The following is a 17,761-nucleotide window of genomic DNA, read 5'->3' on the forward strand; positions in this document are numbered from 1 at the left end:
TTCAGCAATTGGGGGCAGAAATTAGCATTTTGTGAGCAGAAATTAATATTTTCTATGCACAAATTAGTATTTTGTCAGCAGAAATTAGCATTTTGTGTGCAGAAATTAGAAGCTGTTGCACAAACTAATGATTTGTGTGCACAAATACTAATTCAGGGCCTCAAATGATTCATGTGAGTGAAAATTTATTCTTTTATTTCAATGTCATGCCCAAGGTTCCATGAGCGTTGACATTTGACCATACTCTCGGGACTTGAGTAAAGTGGACAGAACTAGTGACATTCATAAACAAAGCAAAAAAAGTAGAGAAATTTTGGTTGCATGCAATGCAATGCCATAAATCTAATCAACTAAAAAAAACTGTTTACTGGCCCTTTAAATACTGTAGTACCTATGTTGTAAGGAACATGCATTTGTGGGATGCGCAGCAGGACTGTGTAAAAGAAAAGTGCAATTGTGCAAAATGACATAATCATATTGAAAAAGCAATTTAAAATGATATTGGATAATGTAATAGGAAATGATAGAGTCCTTTCCTACAGTGAAACAGTGGAGAAGTGACTAAAGTGGGGTGTGATGTCCCTTTAAAGGCTGCTGCCCCCTGCAGCGTCGTCATTGCGCAGAACAGTTTGAACCAAAAAGCGGAGTGACCTTCCTCCGCTCTCAGTCTGAGAGGGGCAGCACCACTGCAAGAAGCCGGTCACAGCTCCGACAGCCCCCCTGCTACAGCCTTAGCTATGAACAACAATTTAGTCGGAGATGAAGTTGGGTAAGACCTGTTTATTAAAGCTTTTTCCCGCCTCCTGCATGAAGTGTGGATAAGTTGCTCGAGCTGTGTAGTTAAACTGTCATTTGACAGCTAACATTAGCAGGGGGCTAAGCTAGCTGGAACTTAGCGAAATCGTTAGCCCGACGAAAGACAGCAAAAAAGTGAAAATAATCACTAAAGTATCCCTGCTGTTGGTGTTGGGACTTACAGCGGAATGTAAAGCGTTTAATTAGAGTGAACGTGTCTCAGTTGTCAATGAGAAATAAGAAAATATAGTCACTTATTTGCGTGTTGTTTCCAATTAGCTCCGAGCAGTTGTGCTAGTTTGGCTAGCGCTCGGCAGCGTAGTGAAAGTCTCCTCATCCTGACTTCGCCGCAACTAGGACATTTAGCGGGCACTGCTGGAGGATGGAGCATCGTCGTCCGTGTCATCGGACTTGCAGATTTGACACAGACGTTTCATTTCTCCTCGACATTCCTTTTAAACGAGAAGGATGAAATAACTGCACTTTGATGATTAACCGCAAACTTCCATCGGAGGAGGCGGTGTACGCATCCGCCGGTTCCCGAGCACCGAGCGTCCTGCCTGGACCACACTGGACTCGCCGTCGCTCCCTGCTCAATCGTTCGATCGGATGGATGATTTCTGCTCTAGTATTTCAATTTTCACGCAGAAACTCCTTATTTTTGGAGGTGTTCATTCTTTTTCCCCATTTATTGAGGATTTATTTTAGTTTTCATTTTTAGTGACATTTTCGACAATCTGTGTCTCACTGATCAGTAGATTTTTATATGTGCATCTGTGTTTTTGACACAAAAAATTGCAGTTTGAATGTTCGGCACAGTATTTTGAAAGATGTTGGACAATCTTTTATGTGATATACCTCCTTGACTTCATCTTGATTGAATACTTCTGTTCAGATTTGACGATAAAGCACTTTAATGTAGTCATGTTCTTGTTTTAGGAAACTTTTTGTGGGTGGATTGGACTGGAGCACAACACAAGGTATAGCAGATGATGAATTTTTAAACATCTTATTTGTGCTCATTTTGTTATACATACTGAATAGAATAATGGTTACAACATCTGAACAGATTTAAATTGGATTAATTGTGCATATTACTACAAACATTACTTTTTAATATTGATACTAATATTCATATTTTAGATTAATTAATTAATAAGAAATAATATAAGGAAAGTGAATACTTGCTCATAATTTTCTAAAGACTGATGTTTTCTGCACATATTTACGCGCAACCAAGCACAAAAACTGATAGTAATTCATGTTGGCCACATAAAATACATGGGACTAAGAGTATTTTAAGTGGGCTAAATGTTGTTATTGGTCGCAGATATTAACCTAACCCCAAGCTTAACTGTTCCTCTGAGTCTAACGCACATATTTGGAAAATTATCTGCAAATAGTCAATTTATTTTCTAGATTTGTTCATCCAAGTGTTGACTTGAAGGAAGGCTTAGCTCATAGGTTGGCAACCTTTGACAGTAAAAAAGCCATTTGGGCTCGATTTCTACTGATCGGAAGCTAGAAGAAGCCAGATAGTCTTACTTTAGCCTTTAAGAAAATTGGATTATCATTCTTGACTTTCTGTTTTTTAATAATAAATATGACTTATGCCTATTTTTTGGCACAAACAAAAGCAAAAATATAAAAAGAACCTAGCATCTCTCAAAATTTGATTTTTTTTGTTATAGACATTGTTGTGCAGCATAAGATAATGTGATTTTAACTCATAAAAGATCAAACTTTTTATCAAAGTTTTGCTTTGCATATAAAATCTGTTCATTCTGGAGGTAGCGTTGAGCAAACAAAACATCTTCAGGTCAACAGGGATGTAAAAATCTACTTAGTTTATCATCTATGTGCACCTCAGCCATTCATTTATAACTAATCTAAACTAATCTAAATTTAATACTTGCTAATTAAGTAATCATTACTTAAAAATACTATTGTCTGTTACTTATTTTTTGTTCTTTTTCCCCTCTTTGTCCTCAGCAGTCTTAGTTTGGGGTTAGACCTTGGTAGTCTTAGTTTGCAGGCTTTGTTTATTTGTTTTCTTTAGACAGTTTTGGTTAAGCAGTCCTTAGCAGGGAGCTGCTGACTCTGACAGTCGACATAGCTGAGTAAACAGTCTCCCTGACTTATTATATATTTGGCCAAGGAGCCACCATGGAGACATAAAAGAGACACATGTGGCTCTGGAGCTGCAGGTTGCAGACCCCTGGCTTAGGTTAGCACATGCAACCAACAACAGCATTTACCCTCAGACACACTTAAAATACATGCATCTTGAATTGCAACATAAATTTCCAACAGTTTTTGTGCTTGGTTGCATCTAAATATGTGGGAATAACATCAGCGTAGCGTAAAACTATTTTATTTTACAGTAGCCGTAAATTGTTTTAGTAATGATGTTAACCAGTATTTGAAAAATATAAAGAAATGAAATGACTTGGAAAGATAAAACCCAAGTTGAAAGCTTTAAATGGAATTTACTCTTCCTTTTTGATTTTGTTTTCACTGTTGGTATTGATCAGTGTATAGTTAAATTAATATATTGTTTAAATTGTTTGGTTCTTCAACTCTCTATGATTTAAGATTTTTCCTAAAAGTCGTATTCTATCTCCTGTTAGATTTGTCCAATTTCTATTGTATAACTTTTGCACAAGTACTTGTTTGCTGTGTTGAACCGCAGCTCTGTGTAACTCGCTGCTTGTTGCTGCGCTGCTTGCTGCCCCGGGGTCTTTCAGCAAAAAGATCCCCAATTACAGTAACTCTTGCCAGAGTGACTCTTCATTTGTTCAAACTTGCTCGCCTTGCCCGAGTTGCCTTTTGTGGGTGTGTGCGGGCCGTACAGTAGCTGGTTATCTGCTCGCTGCTATGCAACATGACAATGGGTCAATGTTGTTTTGCACTTGAGAAGGTTCTGTATATGGCCTTCAGTCATTTCATGCTTTTTGTTTAAGTTGTACGGTCATATATAGTCAAGGTCTCTGGCTGGTTTGAAATGATGAACATTTCCTTATGTTTTCTTGTTTTTTTAATCTAAATATAACAATTTGTACAGTAAAACTCTTTTATATTGACAGAGTTATTCAGTGGTTCTGACTGTGTGTAGCTCCATTGTCATGTCTGTCTTTCTCTTCTTAGAGACACTGAGAAACTATTTTTCACAGTACGGAGAAGTAGTAGATTGTGTCATCATGAAGGACAAAACCACAAATCAGTCGCGAGGCTTTGGGTTTGTTAAGTTTAAAGACCCCAATTGCGTACGGACCGTGTTGGAGACAAAGCCACATAATCTTGATGGGAGAAATGTGAGTACCTCGCCCGCAAAATGACAAGATAGTCCAATCAGTTTGAAAAATCTGCTGGTGTTTAGTGTGACTATTGTTAAAAAAACCCTCCATATTTTGCTCATTGTCAGTCAGCGATGCTGAAAGTTGATTCAGGCGCAGAAGAGCTTTCTTTTCTGACAAGAGATGGAAAAACAATGCATTTATCTCTGAGGAAGATTTATTCAGTCACACCTAAATGAGGCCCATTTTAAACAAAGATGTTATCTGATCTGGGATAGTGCTGCCACAAAGGATTATTTTAATAGTCGACTAATCCGCGATTATTTTTTCCGATTAGTCGACTAATCGGGTCATGTGTAAAGTGGATGTAAAGCGCACACTTTAACCATCATTAGCTTTAAACTAACTAAAAATATAGACAATGAAGATTTCAACTTTTAATGAATTGCTCTGGTATTAAAACAAGATTATACTTAAAAAGTTCCATTACCTGCGATAATGTTAGTGTGAATGCTTTTTTCTGAAGATGCTGAAGCTTTTTGCTGAAAATGGTGACACAATTGACTTTATTTGCTGCAGGAATTTGCTGAAAAGGCACAAGTTATTTGCAAAATGTTAAATTTGACTAAAGAGCGCTGAAGTTTACCTTAATTTCTTGAAAGTTTCGTAGTAAAATTGCTTAAAAATCCCTAATACAGGCCAATTTTGCAAAAAATATTTAGTGTATTGCTTAAATATGACCTAAAAACATAAAAAAATAATCTCGCTGGTTGCTTAAATACTAGCTAAACTCCAAAATAGCCTAAAAGGTAAAAATTTGTCAAAGCCTGTTTCTAAAATAGAAGCAAAACACTAAATTAGCCTAAAAAAACCTCAGTAACTAACAAATAAGCCAAAAACGTTAGCATGTTGCTAAAATATTAGCTAAATATTTTTTGAAAATTACAATAAAAGATGAAAATGTAGCCTATGAATATATTTAAAATGCTTGCTGTTAATCTACTTAACATCTACTTAACTTTGTTCAACTTTACTACTCTAACTCCATATAATAAAAAGTAACGATTAATCGACTATTAAATTAGTTGATAGTCGATTAGTCGACTAATTGTGGCAGCCCCAATCTGGGATATAATCTAGTTTCTGTTCAAATATTCTGAATGCTTTTACTGTGTTTATCAATTTAAAGAGGGGCCTTCTCTTTTTTAAATTATCACCAGTGTACACTTAAGGTTGTTTCTCTGAGGCAAACCAATAACTGTAATGGCTTTGGTGAAGAACATTTGAAGGTGCCTTTTATTTGAGGATAATGTAAAACGTTTTCTCTCCCTCTGCTGTCAGATTGACCCGAAGCCATGCACTCCCAGAGGAATGCAACCTGAAAAATCTCGAACCAAGGAGGGCTGGGTAAGAGGAATCTTGACTTCTATAGGCAATGATTTTTGTGTAAATTAATGAGTGTGATGAAGCAGGAAAGTAATGAGCAGCTCCCTGCCACAGCCTGCATTTGTGGGGAAATGCCACGTAATAAAGTTACATTTCCCTCATGTCTTCAGTCTGTGACTCCATGATGGATGTGAGAATATAAAACTTCTTCTCCCTGTTTTTTTATTATTAAATGTACTACTAGTTCTGCTGCTCATCTCCAGAAAATGCATCGAAACAGTGATTTCCTTCAGCTTTTTAGGTGGTGAATTGTGCGACACATTTATTTCTTTTCATCTGGGAATATTCTGAGAGGCTGTTCCAGCTTGGGTCATTTTGGATTGATCAACAACGCTGTGAATTCGACCGAGCACTTTGAAGGAAGCCCTCGTTTCTCTTCGTCAATAAAACACTTTTACAAGTTCCATTATTACGCTCTAAGCAGACTGTTAGGTGCTTATAAATGAAGCCCCCTTTTCCTGCAACTGCCACTGTTTTTATTGACTTTTTAGTCAATTAGCCAATGTTTTAGTTAGCAAACAAGAGATTTAATTGTTCCCAATCACTGCTGTAAGCAGCCTTCCACATTTTCAGTTGAGTGCTGTGCAGAGAAGATGCCACGTTCTCTGCTCTGTGGAGACTACTCTTTCTATTGACATGTCATGTTAAGAATTATACCCCAGGGCAAAAGGACAGCCTCATTTTTTCTGCTCTGTCTGAATGTATGATGCTAACTGCCCCTCTCCCACTGTGATCTTTTAACAAAGACACAAATCAATATGCTTACTGTTGGTTTTTTTTTGTTTTTTTTTCCCCAGAAGGGCAGCAAAGCTGATAGCAATAAATCAAAGAAGATATTTGTAGGTGGAATCCCCCATAACTGCGGCGAGCCTGAACTCAGGGACTATTTCAATAGGTTCGGAGTGGTGAGTATTGTGGTGTAAATAATGTCCATTCATGTCGCCTTTGCTTTGTGACTGCTGGATGCACGGGAGGGAGGCCGAGCAGAATCGATGCAAAATTCACACAAGAACCCGATCATCGAGATTTGATAGAGCCAGCTGTCCAAATTGAGATGAAATGATGAGAAATTCCCCTTCTTTAGCTTTCTAACTGGAGCCACTGTTTCTTTTTGTCTCATTCAAGGTCACAGAGGTGGTAATGATCTATGATGCGGAGAAGCAGAGGCCCCGAGGTAAAAGATGATCCCGTTTTCTCTTCTCTCACCATTTAGTATTACTTTAAATCTCATGACAAACTATTCTGGCCCATGGAGAAAAGCCTAAACATTTTCCACTTAATGTATGTACATTTTTCATGAAAAGAGTAAAATAGCAGCTTTGATATAATCTATTTAAAACCATTTCAAATATAAAACATAATCTTATAGCTCCACGATTTCTAAAATTTAAAGCAATTTTTTAAAGTAGACTTTTTTGTCATCTGAAAACTAGAAATTGCACTTTTTGCTACACCACTTGAGTCTTTAAATACAGAAGAGAAACAAAGGGACTCTATTTCTTGTTTTAGTAAAGACTAACTGGTTAAAAAATAAAATCGCAGCAACTCAGTCACAAAAAATGGTTTTCCCAAAGAGAAGTCCTAACAGCGCAGCTCTCCTCGGGTTTAGGATCTCTGCATCACAATTTATTATAGCAGATAAAAAGGCACACCGGAGCCTTAAACGCAGCCGCCAGTTCACTAATGTATTGAAAGATAGAATCACATGCTAGTCTGCCTCTGAGTGCTGGTTAAGTGCCTATGGGTAGATTTTAGAAAGCTTTTACTTTGGCTTAATTATTCCTCTTTACCATTCCTACCATGAAGAGTTCCATTCTTCATGTTCCCCCATCAAAAGTGACAAAATGTGCAGTTCTTGGTTACTTTAAGCTAGTTTATGATTCCAGCTACAAACATAGTTATTGTGTTTTTAGAAAGACTTTAATTATCAATTTATTACCCTGAAACCACAAATAGATGGATTTTGATATTGAAACACATGAAATTAACCTTTTTTTAAATATTTCCCTAGATGATTAACCTAAAAACGCAAATTATTTTCTTTAAAAATAGCAGAATTACTCAAGATTCTTAACATTTGTAGTTCTTTTTGTGTAGCTTTAAAAAAAGAATAGATCTATATATATATTTTTTTTACAGACATACGATAAAAGGTGTATGTTTTTACATAGCAATAATATGTTTATTAAGTTTTGCACATTTTTTACCACAGCTTCTCAAAAAAAATTCCAAGTAATGCTTAGTAAATGCTCCTATATTTAATTATAAAGTTCTTATAATGTGTTGTGGGTCGCAAAAGAAACCATTAACTGATAAGGAGACAGGTTGCAGAAAAATAGGTGTTCCAAAAAAATCCAGTACTTAATCACACCGTGCAGCTGGCAGATTGAGAACAGTTGGTGTATCTTAAGGGGAGTTTTTTTTTTTTTTTTTTTTCGTCTCCGAGAGGCTGCTGCCGCCACAAACGCATGAAGTGAACTTTCATGAGTTTTACTAAACAGCTATTAGGTCATTTCGAGTAATCTTCAATATTTTGACACTTTTACTGGCAGAGTTTTTCATCCTGTTTTTATGCATCAACAATGTTGTCACTTCCTGCTCGTGCACTTTACACTCACAACTGTTAAAGTTTCAACAACAAATCAATGTCGCAGCAGCTACTGACTCACAACTCGTCCTTCAAAAACCCCCTTTCTTCTCTTTTGGGAGAAAACCCAGAATAGTTTGTCATAGAAATGTTACGCGACGGTAACAATCATCTTTGCTAGCATTAACAAATTCTTTTACTAAATCTATAATACGTTCAATGTTGGAATAAGTTTTCTTTACCTTGATTTAACTGATACATGCATCTTAAATGGAATAGTATGTGTTTTTCTGTATGTAGAAAGTTAAGTATTTTTGTAAGTAAGCCCTTTTCTATTTTTCTTTCTTCTGTCCCCCTTCTCCTTGTGAATGGTTTGAATGTGATTAACAGTGTCTTTTAAGATTTGTCTTTTCTCCTTTAGGTTACTGTGCATTGATGGGTAGCACAAAGGTACAGGCCTAATGCAAAAGCATTATGTGATAGTTTTTGCCCTTTCTGCATGAGGTGTACTTGAGGTGCATTGAACATGTCGCTTACTTAGTAGGGATTTTCACTTGGTAATTTGAAGATGCATGAAAAAAAAGAAAGTTAAACTGTTTTATACTTAAATAATGATTAAAAAGGAGCTAGGATAACAATTATTTGATGAAAACAGTACTCCTAACTATGCAAAGTTATTAGTTTTCTAACTGACCACAACCCACAAATTCTTACTTTCCCCTTTAGAAGAAAAAAACACCTTTGTATTTATGTAAATGTTACTATTATAATAAATAAAACAATTCATAATTGATTTTTTTGCATTAATAAATACAAAAAAATAAGGAAACACTTGTATTTTTTCAAAGTATGAACTGGTATAAATAGGTTGACATGACTTCTTTTCAAAATAAGACACCTTGTTTTACATGTGATCATCTCAATGCAGCAAAAGAAAAAGGTTTATTTATACTGTTTGTGGTGGATCTCAGACAGAAATACGTAAACCTAATTAAACAAAATTAAATCAGAGCTAATTAAGTGACCATAAAATCCGCCTTATAATTTGGTGAGTGCTAGTAGCATGTACTGACCTCTAATTGGTTTTCTGTAGTTAACGGCACTCAAAAATCAGTCAAAATGTTTTAGTTTTGCTTTGTTGAGGGATTGTTGGAGAATTATGGGTATTGTAGTCAATTCCCTTGTCGAGCTATTTTTATTTGTTTATTTTTTATTTACTTTTTTAAAATCAACAAGTGAATTTTTAATTTACCTACAGCCTCAGATTGTTGACCCCCGTTTTTTTTAAATAAGTTAAATATACAAAATACATTAATTTCCTTTTTTAACATATATAAGTGTGCATTTACATTATTGATCATAAATGTTTTATTTGAAATTGGTTTTCAGCTCTATCACAGTTACTTCAGCCTCCACAAGCTCTAAATGTCCCAGATAAAACAAAGTTTAAAAAGCCAATCTTTTGAATAACTCGTGCCCTAAACTTCTGTTAGACTTGAACCAATATGGCAGTCTATTTAACGGTGCCAAATTGGTTTTAATTTTAGATTTCAGATGGGTCATTGACAGATGGTATTAATAGCTGTAGAGCATGAGTTGTGGGATTGGGTTGGCATGGCACTATAGAGGTCTCCAGTTGTCTCATAGGGTTTTTAATTGGATTCATTTGAGCCCCCCCGAGTGGAGATGTTGACTCAACCTACTTCTGCCAAAGTCAAAGGAAAACCAGATTGAAACTAGATCATGCTAACATGCTAAATGTTCATAAAAAGTCAAAGGTAACCCGAATGCAAACTGGATCGCGTTTGATGCACTTGTAGAGGTACACCTCATTGGAATTCGTGAGCAAAACGAGTAAGGGTTTCAGTTTGACAAGCTCTTAAGGCCTATATCCTTGTGTTATCATCATGAAGAATATTTCAACTGTTCATTTCAGGCTTATCCTGGCTGACTCAAAAGTAAAATATTGAATTTGGGAAAGCTTGGAGAAAGCTTTAGGCATTCTAAAGTTTGTGTTTCTCCATATTTTTGTGATGCATTAACAATGGCTGCTGCGAGTGTGTGCTCCACAGCAGTATACCAAGGGGCAGATCAAGGTGGGGTTTGGATGAAACGGCATGAAGCAACAAAACTGTCAGACCGCTTCAGTCGAGATAGACCTGATTCGACCATTTAGTCCAAATTTGAACATTTGACCCAATTTGTTGTTGTTTTTTGTCCAACAATAAAAATCTTCTACAAATATTGATCCAGTATTTTTCTGCATAGTAAAAAGAAAAGTTTCCCGGGATTTGTGTTGTTCTGCGAGTCTGCGACGTCATCTGAACCCCAGGAGCCTCTTGCTCAGTCTTGATGGATCCTCACTCTGCTGAAGCCCAATACTGTTCTTCATCTTGTGTTGTCACAACCCCCTGCTACCTTGATTCACTCTTGGTCGTTGGCTAGGTTTTGGATTTATTACTTTCGAGGCCGAACAATCAGTGGACCAGGCTGTCAACATGCATTTTCACGACATCATGGGCAAAAAAGTGTGTAGTTGTAGTTTTATTTTACCCTTAAGATCAAACAGAGGCTTGGGCGATGGAGGGCATGTATATTATAATGCTGCTGTTCCCTTAAGCACCTTGAAATGTTGCTTTCAATTAGTTTGGACCGACACGAATTCAGCCTCAGCAGAATGTCAAATTTACTTATCTCAGTTTTTCTATGCACTCATCACTCTTTTAAATTTTACATTTCTGAAATGAACTCTTGTTTTACTTGCTGATTCACTTTTCGCCCAAGGCTTTGTTTAAACCAACCACTCCTTTAGGTTGTAATATGTGCTTAAGAGTTCCATTTTTTTAATCTGTTTTTGTTCTAAAAATAAAATATATATATATATTTTAAACATGTTTGTTTCTGAGCATAGATCACCTAAAGGATTGGTCTAATCAGTGTTGTCTTTCTTCCTTTAATTTGGTGTGTGTGATCTCTTTTTCTGTTTTGTTGGCGGGTCACTTACATGTCAACATGATCTCCTTTTTTTTCTTTTTAAAAAGCTCAACAGTGACCTAAAATAAAGAATCTCCATACTGTGTCTGTCAGCGCTCCAACTACCAGAGGAAAATGTGGAACCCAGTGATATTTGCTTGTTGCTTCTCTGTGTTTGTTTAACTCGGAGACTTCACCAGATGGGTGATGTTTACTGTATAACAGACAGTGTCTGTCCTATCCATACAAAAACAATTCATTTATGGCAGCTGACGGTTAAGGTGGTTGCGTTTCTTGAAGGGCGGTTTGACATTTTGAGATGTTTTTTTGAAAAATCGAATTGGCAATATGTCGCGATATTTCATTTGGCTTTACTTGTATCGATTTAAAATGCTGAAAAGATAATATTTAATTAATTATTTATGAGCTAACTTAATTTGGTAACTTACTTTCATTTTCCACCTAAAACCCCGATCTCTAAGAGCGGTCGGTCGTTTAGGTAGAAAACAAATCCAAAAGTCAACCCCCGCCTAAACCCCCGATCGCTAAGAGCGGTCGGGGGTTTAGATGAAAAACGACCCCTAAGCAGGGGTCGAGGCTTTAGGTGGAAAACAAAAGTAAGACAGACTGAGCCTCTTTGAGCAGCTCTACAGTCTGCCTCGTGGTTTTTAGTTGTTATGAGACATGTACTACTTAGTTTTTTCTTGGGATGGGGGCTGAACCGAAAATCTGTGCCACGTTACTGGCAGTGTCATATAAAAACGCTGGTTGCGGTGCTTTGTAGCGGGCTCAGAGAAGAACAAATGATTCCTCTGGTACAGTCTTGGTATATATCGCGATTATGTGCCATATCGTGAGACGCATATCACGATAAATATCGTATCGCCAGACTTATACACACCCCTAATTTGTACTCAAATGGACCCAATGTCTTTTCTCCAAAGACATTAACTGATTACCGTATTTTCCAGAGTATAAGTTGCGCAGGAGTATAAGGCCCAATCCGAATTCTTCCCTTCGCCTCCGTTTCATGGGCCACTTTAAGTGCAAGTCTGGGAAATATTTTTTTTAAATCCAACCCTCCAAACGGAGGGATATAAAGTCCTCCCCTGCGGGGCTAAACCGCGTTGCATTATGAAGCGATTTTCTTCATGTTTACATTCAAATGTAAGTAATGACTTTTTGTTGTAGAATTACCTTTTTAAAGTTGTAAAACTGCTGTTGTTATGTATATTCAAGTGCTGGAAGCTCTGCGCTAACGCTAGCTGACCAGCGATTATTGGTGACGTCATCGAACGAAAGTGATGTCCCAAATATGAGACACTATTTTTTTTTCATAACTCTGCGTTTGGAGGGCTGAATGAAGAGGAAGGGAGAAGGGAAGATTTCGGATCGGGCCTAATTTGCAAGAGCAAAAAATGCCTTATCAAGAAGAAAAAAAACATGTATAAGTCGCACTTTTAGGAGGAAAGTGTGACGTTTCAGAACAAATCCGCCAAGTCCAGTGTTGCTAAAAAAGAGAAAGAAATACAGAAATACTAATCTTTTGATCTGTATGATAAAAAATATCAATGTTTAAGAGGGAAAACAATCAGATTCCCTTCTATGTTTGTTTTGGACGATCCTTCTTCTGCAACTGTCAGTTGCAAATACTTCAGATGCAGCGCCCTCTAGTGGTTGTTAGAGGAAACAACCACTAAAAAACAACCAGTGTTTACTGGGAAAAATAACAAATGTATAACCCTTTTGATGTCTAAAAAAAATAAAAACACACAATTAAGTCACTCCTGAGTATAAGTTGCACCCCTGGCTAAACTATGAAAAAAACTGCAACTTCTACTCCAGAAAATATGGTATTTATTAGTCAGTTTTTCATTAAAGAAAAGGGTTAATGGACATTTGAAGGGCATTAGATGGAGATATTCCAAAACATTTTCAAGTGTGTCAGTCAAAATGGGACATGCTACCAAACCCAAAGGTAGGCTACTTTCTGCGTAATGACTGTAAACTTCTAAAGTTTTTTTAAATATTTTTTATGAATAAAGTCTAAATCAGAATATACCTTTTAATCAGCGAAATACCTCTCAAAATCACTTGACTTTTTATTGAATTATCTCTCACAACGCTGAGATGAATTACTTTCCTTTGCTGTAAGCGCTCCAGCCCAACTCAGAGCGTGCTCCCCTTGACTTTGCCCTCCTTTTCAGCGGGAATCAAGGCTTTACTTAATCCATTGTTCTTGACTTGACATTACCTTACGCTGGGACTTCAGGGAGGCTGAGAGATATGAGTTACAAAATTAGAAATTGGAGCACATCAAACTGTGGAGCAAATCCCAGTTCTGTTGTTGGGTCCATACAGCAGTCATAGTATCCATCACCACCAGCTGCGATGCCCATGGGGGAAAAAAGCACGGGGAGCTGCCGGTGGCGGCAAGGCCACTGCTGGAAACATGTGCATGTAATTAGGCCGACAGAGAAGAAGGAGTGGATGCTGGGGAAGGTGTGAGCACCTTAGAGCTGGGAGGAATACGTGATTCGTTTTTCTCCTGCAAGGTGACCCCAATAACTCAACCCTTCAGTCTATTTCTGGTTGGCTCCCCTTGGTCTCAGCCTGTTTCTGTGCTCTGGTTAAACTGCTGGTAGCCTCGCCTACTTAATGACAAAAGTTTTGTTGGTAGGAAAACAAATGCGTACTTGCCTAGCGGTTCTATAGCAACAGGAAGCTAAATTTAATTGAAGCAAGCTCAGCCTTTGAATCTGCAAATTTTCACCAAAACTGTTCATCCCGTCGTCCTGTCTGACAGGTGAGACCGTGGTTTCCTCTAGCTGTCATCTCATGGATTGGTGTCAAAGACACTTGAACGAAAGAACATTTTTTTTCAAGTTCGACACAGTATGAAGATTCAGTTTATCAGGCCAAAAGGCTGTTCATTTATTTTTATATCTGCATGCGTTCTTACTCTGTTGTTAGAAGTCAGACACAAATATTTGTCTACGTCTACGTCTCTTTGAAAAGAGAAATAATTACCAAAAATTCAAATTATAAAAAGCAATCTTTATATATTATTAGCTGGGAAAAAGGTAAGTTAAGATCCCACAATAGATGTATTTTTAATTCACCTATGTTTCTCAGGTACATTGAGAGTTTGCATTAGAATTTTTTGACTTGTTCTAAATTTTGTTCAAAAACTTGTGGCTGTACTTTTGGCCTTGAATTGCTTTCTTAGCAGCAAGTACCTGAAACGCATAGCTTCACAACTTATGAGGCTACACTATAGCATTAACTTACACAAATGCTGTACATTAAAGAAAAAAATGATAGTAAAATTAAAGCAAAAGACCTAAAAAATATTGAGACTATAAGTATCAGCTGTAGGTCATGTGTAGATGAGGGACTTCGTTGGCCCTCTACTGGTGTTGCCAAATGTGCCCTCCTTGTCCTTTGTCCAGGTGGAAGTAAAGAAGGCTGAGCCTCGTGACAGCAAAGCTCCTGGTCAGCTGGGCCCTGGCCAGTGGGCGCCCAGGGCCATCTTGAGTGCAGCCAATGGTTGGACAGCACAGCCAGCCCAAGGTTGGCAACAGGCCTACGGGCCACAGGGTGAGTGGGAACAAGTCCCAGAACAGAGCCAGAAAAGCGTTGGAACCGTCTAAAAAAATAAGTTTTTTTGCTAAAATTAGGATCATGCAGATTACTGTCCCTTCAGTCAGTATGAATATTAAGTTACTTCACATTTCCTTCTCATATCATATTTCTCTTCTCTCTTTAAAGGAATTTGGGTCTCTGCTACAGGACAGCCCATAGGTAGGTGTAGCCCCTGCTGAAGGCTTCAAGTATGTTGTGTAACTGTGAGATTCCCGATAGCGACTTTGACCATTTGATCGTTTGCTTATCTTTAAAACGCTTGTGTGACAGAAATGGTGTTGCTCTCGGCGGAGCCAGTAGTCTGATGACAGAACATGTTATCACTCATTCATATTTGCTGAGGCTGCTGATAGTTTGCTGCTGCTTGAGACAGATGGTAGCCTTGAATGGATTCTGGCCTCCCTTTGCTATTGGTCAAATCACCAACGGCAGGTCAACCTGACGCTCTCACTGCTGTTAAGACCAGCTCAGTGTTCTGCTGCTTCTGCTTTTATAGAATAAGTCGTTTCTTTTAGAGAACTCTTTATTTAGAAAAATATTCATATATATATATATATATATATATTTTAATTGTTTATGTGCATGATTGTTTTTTATTTAAAAACCCTCTCTAGTGGAATAAAAAATGTGTTTTTGATCATTTAAACATGTTCTTTTAGCGTTTTTCTCATGATGTATGAAATATTTTAAGATTAAAACTGCATTTCTAAGTATTTCTTATTCAAATCATGTAGGATCAGGAACAGATGAAAACCAGTGGTTTGAAAAAGTTCAAATTTGAGACGCAGTAACTGTAATAGGTAGACTAAAGCCTCCTTTCTCTGCCACAGTTCTGAAAGATCCACTTGCAGACAAATAGATCCATTAACATCTTAATTTTAGGGTAAGAAAAAGGGTAAGAGCTCGGATTCGGCCGAACTTCCACACCAACAGTCCCGCCCTAAACTTGGAGGAAAATTTCTAATGAGCTCCTGCTGCTTTTTAGAAAAGGCTTTTTTTGGCTAAAAGCTTCATAATTATAATGGAAAGACCACTAGGAATTATTTTACAATATAAAAAATATTTTGTTGGAGTGGGACTTTAAATACTAGAACATTTTTTTTGTTGTTTGTATGAAGTGAATTAATTGTTTTCTGTTTTGAGCCAGCTGGCTATGGGCCCCCACTGTCAGCAGGCCGGGGAGCCCCCACGCAGCCTCCATCACCGTTCAACGCATTCCTGGTCACCACCCCGGCGGGCAGCTTCGCTGCACCTCAGGGCTACCCTCAGCAGGGCTACACCACAGCACCTCAGTTTGGTCAGTTCTGCCGATTCGTTATTTCATACGTTGCACACTAACCAGTAGCTTCATTATTAGAACTGAAAACAAAGCTCAGTTTGTTTCTATTTCCTTTACAAAAAGCAGTTTGAAAAGGTGAACAGTGAAGTCATTTTGCAAAATGTTTATTCCACAATGCAGGACTGTTTTTGTTATTAAAGAAGCAGACGTTTTAGCGGCGTTTGGCAGGTCAGCTGTGTCTGAGTTAAGGGAGGAACCTTCATCTTATCAGAGATGGACAGAGAAGGACTGCAGGCAGTTGAGAATGTTTAAAAATGTTGCTGAAGGAACCAGTAGACATTGTCCTCTTCAAACAGTTGGAACTATCACTTTTAATTTACTGTAATAAAGTTTTGCTTAACCATTTAAAGGGGTCATACCATGATGTACTTAAGTCTTTTAGATTAAACTATATCCATGTAAATGATCATATATTACATTTGGAACACTAAAAAAACAATTATTTATTAAATATGAGATATTTTTGTTAACTATTTTTATACTCTGAATTAAAACGACTTGATCTCTGAGGCTCCGCCTTTTGCTCCCTGAGGGTTCCACCCACTTCATGACATTCTCTATGTCACCCATGAAAAAATTAGGGGAAATTTATTATTCTTATTGTTATTTTAATCGATATAGGCCCACATACAGTGCAGCTCGGCATTTATCCCCAAAATTTAGCACAGACAGAATAGTGATGGCTAATGGGTTCATTTTTGTGGTGAAATTAGGTAAAAGCCGGCGTCTGCTGTGCACGAGCCGGAGGGGGGCGGGGCGCTCCTGAAGCTAGCTGATCATGGCTAGCTCGAGCTGCCGGATCCGGCCCTCAGGGTAATTGTATCCGGCCCTCCAGATCATTTTATTTTATTGTTATTACCGTATTTTTCGGACTATAAGTCGCACCGGAGTATAAGTCGCAGGGGCCAAAACACGCATAATGAAGAAGAAAAAACCATACATAAGTCGCACTGGAGTATAAGTCGCATTTTTTTCAAGTAATTTATTTTACAAACTGGTTGAAAAAAACGACATTACATCATCCTGGAAGGTAAGTTATAACATTCATAAGTGAATAGAAAACAGGCTGAATATGTGTCAACACATATTCACATATTAGCATCATGAAAAAAACGAAAAGGTGTAGCATTTATATAACATAACAGTTTTATTTAACTATAGCCTCAAGAACTCATCAACTTCGTATCTTTACTGTTATTAATTGCACGGAATCTCACTCCATATCACTAAATCCGTTAAATTCTTCGTCCTCTGTGTCACGTCTGAATAACTAAAGTAAATAAAGTAATTGCATAGATCACCATAAGAGGGCACTCTAGACTTACGGTCCATATCTCATCATTAAAAATTCGTATATAAGTCGCACTGGAGTATAAGTCGCAGGGACATTCAATCTATGAAAAAAACCGCGACTTATAGTCCGGAAAATACGGTAATGGCCCGATGTTATCTTGCGCTTATTTTAACTTGTATAATTCTGACAAAATATATTTTATGGAGAGTAAAATATTGAAAGGTATTTAAGGTTTAAGGTGATTTATTCTGGAATAATATTCCTGCCTTTTTATTATTCACAATTATGCTAAAAAGTTGTGGTTTTGAAGTTTTAAAAATTGACATTTAGAATGACTAATTTTGGCTTTTTCCATTTTTAGGCCATTTTGAAGTTTAGCTATTTTT

General features: G+C 37.3%; 1 protein-coding gene across 9 annotated transcripts in view; it reads left to right on the forward strand.

Annotated features, from left to right (window-relative positions):
- Positions 1–424: 424 nt before the first annotated feature.
- The window catches only part of dazap1 (DAZ associated protein 1), a 23,066-nt gene continuing 5,729 nt past the window's right edge, over positions 425–17,761 (forward strand). For 3 of the 9 annotated variants that reach the window (XM_024278742.2, XM_024278745.2, XM_036211532.1), the window contains exons 1-10: positions 432–769; positions 1,735–1,775; positions 3,943–4,109; positions 5,433–5,498; positions 6,335–6,442; positions 6,663–6,711; positions 10,570–10,652; positions 14,550–14,697; positions 14,869–14,901; positions 15,890–16,039. In XM_024278742.2, coding sequence (XP_024134510.1) covers positions 738–769; positions 1,735–1,775; positions 3,943–4,109; positions 5,433–5,498; positions 6,335–6,442; positions 6,663–6,711; positions 10,570–10,652; positions 14,550–14,697; positions 14,869–14,901; positions 15,890–16,039 — 877 coding nt within the window. In that variant the 5' untranslated portion in view covers positions 432–737. Of the gene's footprint in view, positions 770–1,734; positions 1,776–3,942; positions 4,110–5,432; positions 5,499–6,334; positions 6,443–6,662; positions 6,712–10,569; positions 10,653–14,549; positions 14,698–14,868; positions 14,902–15,889; positions 16,040–17,761 lie in introns of all 9 variants that reach the window. The other 6 variants (XR_004947752.1, XM_036211534.1, XM_024278746.2 and 3 more) reach the window with 4 other exon arrangements.

Source organism: Oryzias melastigma, linkage group LG4, assembly GCF_002922805.2.
Source record: "Oryzias melastigma strain HK-1 linkage group LG4, ASM292280v2, whole genome shotgun sequence".
NCBI classification, from domain to species: Eukaryota; Metazoa; Chordata; class Actinopteri; order Beloniformes; family Adrianichthyidae; genus Oryzias; species Oryzias melastigma.